At 44.8% G+C, this 10301-nt stretch overlaps 1 protein-coding gene across 2 annotated transcripts in view; it reads left to right on the forward strand.

The window, feature by feature from the left end:
* Nucleotides 1-10062, forward strand: part of UGGT1 (UDP-glucose glycoprotein glucosyltransferase 1) — an 849443-nt gene extending 839381 nt beyond the window's left edge. For both annotated transcript variants that reach the window (XM_086943802.1, XM_086943803.1), the window contains one exon: nt 9030-10062. In XM_086943802.1, coding sequence (XP_086799928.1) covers nt 9030-9055 — 26 coding nt within the window. In that variant the 3' untranslated portion in view covers nt 9056-10062. The remainder of the gene's footprint in view (nt 1-9029) is intronic.
* The last annotated feature ends 239 nt before the right edge of the window (nt 10063-10301 follow it).

A 10301-nucleotide genomic window follows, 5' to 3' on the forward strand; every position in this document is an offset into this window, starting at 1 on the left:
GAAGATCTACATTGGTGGTTCATGAACCATAATTGGGTCAGCAGCAAACCTGTCTCCCTTCCACACCCAGATCTGATGGTGGTGACAGATGCGTCACTACTGGGGTGTGGCGGCCATCTGGAAGAGGTGGAAATCAGAAGCCTCTGGGGGAATGAACTTACTTGAGCTACGCATGATCCGGCTGGCATTAAAAGCCTTTCTGCCCTCCATCAAGGGAAGGATAATGCAGGTGTTCAGACACCACCACCACCACCGTATGATACTTCAACAAACAGGGCTGGGTTGGGTCGTGGACCCTCTGTCAAGATATTCTACATCTCTGGACGTGGTTGGAACATCAGGGTATATCCCTAGTGATTCAACACCTGGTGGGCAGTCTTGAACACCAAGGTAGACCAACTCAGCCGAAGATGCTTAGCAGATCATGAATAGTCTCCATCCGGAGGCAGCGCCAGGTCACTTTCAGCTGTGGGGAGATCCTTGGTTAGATTTGTTGACACCTACGCGAACGTGCAATGTCCACAGTTCTGTGCACTGGAGTTTCCAAGCCGGTTCTCACAGGGAGTCACTTTTTGTTTCAAGTGAAGCTCAGACCTCCTGGACGTCCTTTCCGCCCGTACCACTCTTGTCCAGAGTTCTCAAGAAGATCAGGAACGACCGGGCCCAAGTCATCCTTGTGGCTTCGGACTGAGCTTGGAGAGTTTTGTACCGCGAGCTGTCGAGCATGGCCATCAGTCTTCTGATCAGGCTGACTCTTCAAGAGGATCTTCTGTCCAGCAGCAGCAGAGGGGTCTCCCCTCAAATCTGTTAACGCTTCGCCTTCATGCATGGAGATTGAACTCCGATAGTTGATAGCTTTTGACCTTCCGGCCCAAAGTCTGCACTGTTAACTTGGTGGCCAGGCAGCCCTCCACCAAGGCTGTATACGCTTGCCGTTGGGGCAGGTTTGTGGAATTGTGTGCAGAAAAACCAGTTAACCCTCTTTCTGCTCCTCTTTCTCAGGTCCTTCTCTTTATTCTTTCTTTTGCCCAGAAGGGCTCCGCTCTGGACATCCTAAAGGGCTATCTTTCTGCTATTTCTGCGGTTTCCTGATCAGCTATCCCTCATCATATCCCCTATTGTAAATAGGTTCTTGAAAGGTTTACAACATGTTAACACCTTCGCCCTTTATCATGCCTCAGAAGGACCTTAATCTGGTCTTAACTTTTCTGATGTGCGGTCCCTTTGAGCCTTTGCACAATTATCCTCTCAGGCTCCTTACCATCAAAACGGCCTTTTTGGTGGCAACAACGTCTGCCTGGATGGTCAGTGAGCTTCCAGCTTTGCTGTCCAAGCCTCCGTACCTGAACATTTACCCAGACAAGCTAGTTCTTCACACAAGAGCTTCCTTTCTGCCTACAGTTGTCACTCCTTTTCATTTAGGCCAATCCATAACCCTGCCTACTTTTTACACTCCACCACATACCTCCAAGGAAGAGGAGCAAGTTCACTGCCTGGATCCAAAAAGAGCTTTGTTGTTCTACCTTAACTGCAGAAAAGAGTTCCAGGTGAAAGACCAACTCTTTGCGGGGGGTGTCGGATCAAAGAAGGTGCAGGCCGCAAAGAAGTAAGCCAACTCCCGATGGATCATGCTCTACATTAAAATTTGCTAAGCAGTGGCCAAGAAGTAACCCCCTGAAGCCTTGCATGCTCATTACACCAGAGCTAAGGCTATGACCACTGTGATAGCATGTGGCGCTCCGATCCTGGACATCTGCCAGGCAGCGATGTGGACATCTGAATACGCTGGGGTGGCGCCACCTACCGCCGCGCAGGGATACTGCGGGTAGGAAATCTGCGGCTAGATAGTCTCTACCAGATAAGGCGTGCCCAAAGATAAGTAACCTGTTCAACAGGAACACCGAACACAAGGCAAGAAGTCTGCATATAACAGGACCAATCAAGAGAGTGCAGACAAGACTATAAACAATGGGTAAAATAGGTACAGATATGCAGGAAACGAGACAGAAACAGATAGTACAAAATAGCCAAAAAGCAGGAAAATTGATTCAGGAAATAAGGGAAACAGAATAAAAAACAAGCCTGGAATGACAGCAGCAGGAAGATTACAGAGCACAAAGGAAACTAAGCAGATGTCAGTTGTGAGCTGCTGCTCTCTGGGCTCACAGGGCTGAAATAGCTGGAGGCTCAGGGCAAGAGCACAACTGCATGGAGAGAGCTTTGTGCAAGGAATAAACCAGGTGCAAGGAATCACCACCTACGAAGGGAAGGCTGAACTGTAACTTTGGAATCGGGAAGACACACAAATTCAGGAAGCACAAGACTGGAAATAGGAAAGCCAGGACTCTGCCCTTAAACGGTTTAAAGAGTGGTCGAGCTCAACCTTATTCTAGGGAGCCAACAGCTGTGCTATTGTATACCAACGCTTGTGTTTCATGTTTTATGCTTGACACACCAATCATTGAGTGACCTCATTTTCTCTTCCTCAAGAGGCATTCATTTATGCTCCAAGGGAGGCAAGTAAGCCTGCACTACTTTGTTTTGTCTTAGGAGACTCTGGCTGGTAGGGCCAGGCTAACAGGACGAAGAGATGAATGACAGAGGGGTACTAGTATCAAACTGACTAAAGCACTGGACCCCAAGAGATCTTTAAAATTGGGCTGAAACATGTCAATGTAGTGAAGGGTATAAGGACATTATATCAATTCAGAACACCATCACCAAGTTTATAAATATACCTGTGGCATCCTAAATTGAAGAGAAACTAAGGCACCTATTATGTATTTTTATGTTGTAACTATCAGACCCTAGTCAGCAATAATATCAGAAGTGCTCCTTGGAGTATGGTTGAACCAATCCTGGTTTAAAGGAACCAGGAAGAGACCTCTATGACGGATCATGACATCAATAGGGTGTGTGAGCGTGACAAGAAAACCAAATTGGGGTGTTGCTTTTGAATGTATTTAGTGACTCTACACATTTATCCATTAGTAAGGGTACAGGATACTTATGGGTAGTAGAGTATGATTTGGGAGATGGTATACTGTGATCCAGTTATACTTGTGAAAAACCTATGTCCTCCCATCTAAAGAGCCTCCTGGTACACTCCTTAGAACTTGTGTGATTAAAGAGAGTAAGGCCACTGCCCACTATGTGGCCTAAGGTCCACTGCTTCGATAGTTCCCCAATGTTTCAACCTTTGACCTGGATAGCAGTAATAGCAGCTTGCAACCTTCTTGGTCTCTTGACCACCTGCATTCTTCTTTGAGACCATGCCAGATTGAACATGTGGGGTCTGCAGTGGGATCGGAACACAGTGGGTTCCACACCAATGCGACCTTTAATATTTATCCAGGTGTCGAAGGAGACTGTGAGAAATCTGAAGTGGTGGCTGCTAACAATCAGTTGGATACCCCTATTCCACCCAGAGCTGACGATTGTGAGAGCTGCATCATTGCTGGGATGAGGAGGTCATCTGGGAAAGGTGGAGATGACATGACTCTGGTCTCCGGCGAAGGCTCACCTCCACATCAACTTGTTGTAGTTGTGAGTGATCCGCTTGGCATTGAAAGCATTTCTCTCGACCATCAAGGGGAGAATGGGTACAGGCTCACAGACAACATGAGAGTGATGTGGTACTGCAAGAAACAGGGCATTGTTGGATCGTGAGTCCTGCGATATGAGGCACCACTTCTCTGTAAGTGGCTGAACACTCTGGGCATGGCCCGGACTGCTCAACCTGCCAGTATCTTTATACTCCAGGGCAGATGAACTCAGCTGTTGCCTAGCCGATCACAAATGGCGGTGACCCTCGAAGGTGGGATAGGGCGTTTTCCAACAGTCGGGAGAACCCTGGCTCGATCTATTTGCCACAGCAGAGAACAAACCGTGCCAAAACCCCTGCACGTTGGACTCCTGTAAGTCTTACCTCCCGCACAGGGTGCTGAAAAGGATCAAGCAAGATCGGGCAGAAATCACCCTAGTGGCTCCAGACTGGGTGAGGAGAGTGTGGTGCCTGGAACATCTGACCATGAGCACATGGCCCCTAATATGGTTGCCCCTTCAGAGATCCACCTGTTGCAGCAGCAGAGTTGAGTCTTACACCCAAGCCTGCACCTCCATGTATGGTAATTGATACCTTTCGATCTCCCAACTACCCCTCCCCCCAGACATGATTGGTGTCATCCTAGCAGCTAGACATCCATCTACTAAATCAATCTTAGCAGGATGCTGGGAAAATGTTGTTGTCTGGTGTTGCTCCAGAGACAACCAACCCTTGAATGCACAGTTATTAGATGTTCTTATGATTTGTTTGCCCTTATACCAGCAAGGTTTTGCTGCAGCGACTTTAAAGGTTAATTTTCGGACTTCTTACATTAACCGGATAAGCCATACTTTTTCAAGTTACTTGTTGGGATGTGTTTTTTTTGAAGAGCCTGACCAACATGTTCCTGCCAAAACCGTTTGTGATGCCGCAGTCGGACCTTAATTGTGCACTCCCTTCGAACCAATACACAGTTGCCCTCTTCGCCTACTAACTCATCACCTTAACATCAGCCCAGCGGATGAGGGAATTCCAGGCATTATCCATGATGCCAGCGAACACCTCTTTCTTTCCGGCCAAATAAGATTGCCCTATAAAAGCGGCATTCTTACCCAAGATAGTCATGCCCATCTACAGAGGGCAGTACATCACTTTGCTGACTTTCTATGCATCTCATCATGTCTCCAAAGAAGTGTCTCCATCGTGTCAACTCGAAGAGGGCCCTCAGCTTCCATGTTGTTCTGGACTGAGAATACGTCAGGATGACCAACTGTTTCTCTGGAGCTAAGAAAGACAAATAGGACCAAAAGTGAACTATCTTCCGATGGATTGTGTTGTACAACAAGATCTGATAAGGGCTGGCTGAAAAGTAACCCACAGAAGGCTTGTGGTTCATTTCATTAGAGCGAATGCAGCTACAACTGCGCTAGCACATGATGTCCAAAACTGGCACTTCTGCCAAGCTGCTATTTGGGTGTCCCTCCATAGTTAATAAAACACTATTTTCTAGTCTGAACCATTACTCCGACACACTACGGGGAGGTGTACTACTTCTGTATTTGTTCACAAGGTGAAGAATCCGTGGTTACAAGTCTCAATCAGAAGATCTGGTTACTGCCTGTCTAACTGAAGATTCCTTACTAAACCACCCTCCTCCCCGTTCTGGGGAATGGATTCACACAGTCTATTAATAAGATCCCAATCTGGAAGTCCGCATTCTGATTTCAATGTCGCCTTGTCCATTGGCACGGGCAGAGATCCTAAAGAAAGGGAGATAAGCGTGCAGAGGTGGCACAGGTCTATTGGCCGTGACATCACATCCCGGGGCGGGAAGAACCAGATGCGCTGCATAATGCCACCTACTGAAATGCAAGGAAATTTCTGTGAATGTTTCCAGATCCAGTCTGATGCGACAGAAAATTCACAAGCTGAGGAATCTGCTGGTGGATATTATTCCAGAAACTACGTTTCTAACGATAAGTAACTTGTTCTTCTGATAAAGACTTATACTGGCAGATTCCTCATCTTAGAATATTCCTCAGTTATAAGACTAGATCCATAAAATCTTGAGCACTACCTCTGCACGCCGGTAGGTGGCATCGATCGGCTCACATTGGCGCTGTCTGCTTCAGAAGTGACGTTGGCTGCCCAATAAGCGCCACCCCGAAGCGGATGTCAGTTTGGTCCATTTCTGCACTGCCTTGCTCTTTTTCATTATATTGAACCCAATGAAGAGCTTATCGTCCATTCAATGATCTTTGGTGTGATCAAAGTAGAGTGAGATCTCCTTGGACGAGGTGATGGAGTCTCTCATACTCCTTAGTAGGATGAGGTGGAGTGAAAAATGTTGGCAGCGTGTTGTTCTGGCTGACTTGAGAGAGTGACCACCTTCGGCAGAAAAGAGGCACATGTCCGAAGACCCAGTTTGGGGATCTGAGAAGCCTCCCCACAATGCTGCTTCCTCAACGACAATGCTACACATGCTGCGGACTATCTTTGGTTCTCCCAGGATGATGATGAAAAGGAGACTTACTACTTGCTCCCCCCTCACTGCACTGATATTGGTTTGTATTTGAACCTACACAATGCTGGTGGCATTAACAACTATCCAGAGACTGTGTTTGACTTGCCAGTGGTTTCCTCTAATGAAGAAAGCACCTCTTTCGCAGTTGGTAAATCATAGGGCAGCTGAGGTGAAAACAATTGTATTTACCTACTGTGGAAGGCTAATTTGCTCATAGACATTTTGCAGACTGGTCCTTCAACTTCTTAACCACTGCTACCCTAAGACCCTGACAGGGGCCTTGATGGCACTGTGATCCAAGACGTGTGCAGCACGTCCAAAGAGGTACCCTATTGCTTAGGCTTAATAAGCAGTCCCAAAAGTAGCTTTTCTGATACAGCATCCAATTGTAGAAAGTCTAATTGTACTTGCGTCTTCCAGTAAAGTAAAGTCTAGCACTGCAGTGCCGGACAGGGAGTCAAAGCATATTGACGCAGTGGGGAAGAGTTTTCTCCTCTGCCAGCATGGCTCACTGCTGTTTATCTTTCCAAGCTTTTCTGGCCCTGCAGTGAGTCTTCAACATTCGGGGTATGAACTGGATGTTTCTGATGGATACTTCAAACTGTAGATTTCTCATCTTTAGAATTTCACCAGGCACCAGACTGGATCTGTAAGATATAAACAGCATTGCTCCAAAATGACTGTTGATGTCACCGGGCAGCTCTGTGCAGACTGTGTTTCGCCACATAAGTAACAATAGAGCTGCATGTAAGTGCCACCCATGCATATTGATGTCAGCTCTGTTGTTTCCGCTCCTCCATGCGCAGATCCAGAGCTGCTTTCCAACTTTTTCCTTTGTCCCTTGAGTAACTCATTTTTTTCTGGCTTCTGGCTCAAACTTTACTGAGGCTTCCGATATCCAAGCCTTGTGTATGCTGCTGGTGGCCCATGCCCCTTGGCACATGAGGGCCTTGCAATGAAACCATCACATTCAGCTCTACTTTGGGGCTCCCTCTTGAATGACATCCCAGGCATCAGATGATGCGGGCCAAGAATTTCAATGTTATATGAAGGATGCAAACCTGATTTGCAGCAGACCATTCTTCCTGTCCCATGTATACTTTAACATCTTCGATGCTTGTGACAAGGTCAACTCGTCATGGGTTTTACCTGCCCTGTGCTTATGACGAGTTGACCTTGTCACAAACAATGGGATTTTGAAAATTGCAGCACACAGCGGGAATATGCGGCAGCTTTGAAGTGGCTACCTCGCGTTTCCACAAAAATAAAGTGGCCCAGGATTACAGAAACACTTCCTCGTGTTTCTAAGAGGATCGAATTAACAGAACCAAAATAGAAAATGCAGCCGCTTCCTCGCGTTGCTAAATCCAAGGAATGCGAACAAAGTTTGTCTCGTGTAAGCGCTTCCGTGCGCGACACAAAAGTCCAGGTCAAGAGTCACTGAGGTAATGGGGGATTGGAGCGGGGGCGAGGGGAGGGGTCACGATGTCCAGGCTCACCAAAGGTTAGTAACCAGCTTTCTTTCCGTGCGGCGAAAAATGCTGTGAGTCAAAAGGAATCGTGAAGTGTTCGAGCTATGAAGGGGAAGGCAGGGAGACAACGTCCAAATACACGAACTCTGAAACCAGGTCCAAACACGGAACACGCCTAAGGACTAAAGCGAGGAAAACCAAGCGCCGCCATCTTGGTGGGGGAGGTATAAGAGCCTCCTCTCCTCGTCTCTGATTGGCTCATAAACACCCAGTTTCTCTCGTTTCCATTCTCCCTTCACCAGGGCATTCTGGGAGATGTAGTGCAAGCAGAGCGCTCTAGCATATTCCTGCCTGTAACTGCCCTCAGGATAGTGGAAAGGGGATCTACGGCCTTCGGATCCTAACAAGCTGTGCATTAGTCTCACATCTAATAATTACGCATGGCAAAAAAATAAAGTTTCAGGTATCTACCATAGGAATGGTCTGCAAGGCAATATAATGTCAACCATTATCCCTCAGTGCTCAGCATAGAAAAATGTAAAGTATTTACTAACAGCATATTAAAGCTTTTTGAGCACCAATGAAAAAAATCAGTACTAAAGGACATAGCTGCATTGGAGATCAAAAGGACGCCAAATATTGGGACTGACTTTTGCAACTAAACACATATGCTGATTTCAATCATAGATGGTGACTAAGAAGGAAATATGTGGTCTGCTTTTTTTAAAAAAAAATTTGATTTTCGTTTATGGACAGAACACTGTTCAGTTTCTGTCCTAAGTGTCTTTGTTGATACTCATGGGCAGACTTGCATAGAGTGTGTAGTTTGTTATCCTGTAGGATCATGAAAATACTCTATACAAGAGCAGTGCTTTTGTTTCAAGCCGAAAACTTTCAAAACACGCAGGCTAAAGGTGGCTTCCTATTCAGTGAACTCCGTGAGGTGCTGACAATGTACCTTGCTTCTAATGGTTTATGCTACAACAGTGACAGTGAAGGTTCTGGCACTGGATGTACAGAATTGTCCTAGAGATAACAGTTTTCTAATTCTGATATGGAATCAAAATCATAAGCTGTTGAGGCACCAAAAGATGCTTTAATGTTATTCTGATCTTTCAAAAGAACCATAAGCATGTTCCACATTGTACTCCTGGCCCATTTGTAAAATCCCAATGGTTACCCTATTTAGCACTTCTTCAAAAGAATCAAAGGACAATAAAGATCTACCATTATTGTATACTTCTGAATATAAAAGTGCCTTCTCATTCTTTACAAACAAAGTTTGTAAAATTAAATGTAAGAGGAAACCCTGGTCAATAACAGACATCAAACATCTCTTGTTATCAGAAGTATCTGCTGGTCTGACAAATGCTAGAATGCTCTGTGCCACATATAATAATTTGTGTTTGTTGTGTTATTGTATGGTTGGTTATGTTTGATAATATCTTAGACTCACGTTTTCTCTTCCAATTATTTTTCCTTTCTGTAGGTCATAAAGAGCATTCTGAATTATGATCCTGGACAAAGAAATGAAGACACTATTTAAAAGACTATTTTTATATCTAATGATGGGGTATTTTTTAACTTGGTGTCCCTTTCTCTTATTTTCAGAATGTCTAAAACCTGCTGTGCGGTTGAATTGGTGGATGTGTGAGGCACTGTTGTATGGCACTGTTGTGTGTCTGTGTTTAGGTATGTGTGGAAATGTTTGCCTGTTGTTTTGTAGGTGTGTGTTCCTGAAGAGGCATGTGTTTTGCAACAACCTCCTTTCTTTAAATAAAAATGTGCGTGTGTGTCATTTCCACAGTGAGGAAATGTTGAAGTACATTTCATGCTCCCATTTTTCAAAATTGGACTGAGATCCTGTTGAAACTAGAATAGCCTCCGTTGGTCACTGCATTGTCATTCTTCATTGGCCACCTCTTCCCAAAACAATAATAGGAAAACTCAACATTGATGAGAATATTCTGATCTGGTTCCATAGAGCTGCTTTGTTGACCATCCTTTACTTGCAAATAACAGGTTGAGTTACTCATTTTATGATAGAGGTACATCTTACAGTACATTACAGGTTATGTAAATTTATTTACCAGGTCATATAGTTGTAGTTTAATACTGTGAAGCTCCTCAACCAACCTCACCAAGAAAACTCGGTTACCCATTCAAGAAAGAAGATGGATGATGCTGATGCAATCATGTTAGATCAACATTCACTCTTTAAACGTTGCATACAATTTGCATTACAAAACCTGCTGTATATGACTGTTGAGATGTTTTAAGTTCTTTTTTTGTATTTGTTTGTAAAGGAAAAAATAGACACCCCCATTATGGGCTCTAGTCTGTTAACAGCCTCTTAAACTTAAAATACAATTGTCAAGCAATCCAAATGTGCATTGTATAAAAGGCACACCATTTCCTGCATGTTCACTTCCATTGTCAAACTGTTGCTAATAATTTGAAGATAAACAAGCCTTATTTTGTTCATGATGAGCTAATAAATTCAATTGTGTGCCTGGAAAGACCCTCATAGTTCCCTTAATAACTGATAATCTCCCTTCTCTCCTCTGGCTAAACTTCTTCTGCACTTGTGGTTGTTTGTCTTGATTTTGACCATCACCCAGTGAATGAATGGTTTATCCAGTAAGTGCTGGTCAAGTTTATGTATGTAATAGGGCGGCAGTTCAAAATATTTACATTCGGAAAGTAATTTAGGCTTTACACCCCACTAAATCTTCACAACCCCTCAACCTCTCCCAAAATC

Source organism: Lissotriton vulgaris, chromosome 11 (genome assembly GCF_964263255.1).
Source record: "Lissotriton vulgaris chromosome 11, aLisVul1.2, whole genome shotgun sequence".
NCBI classification, from domain to species: Eukaryota; Metazoa; Chordata; class Amphibia; order Caudata; family Salamandridae; genus Lissotriton; species Lissotriton vulgaris.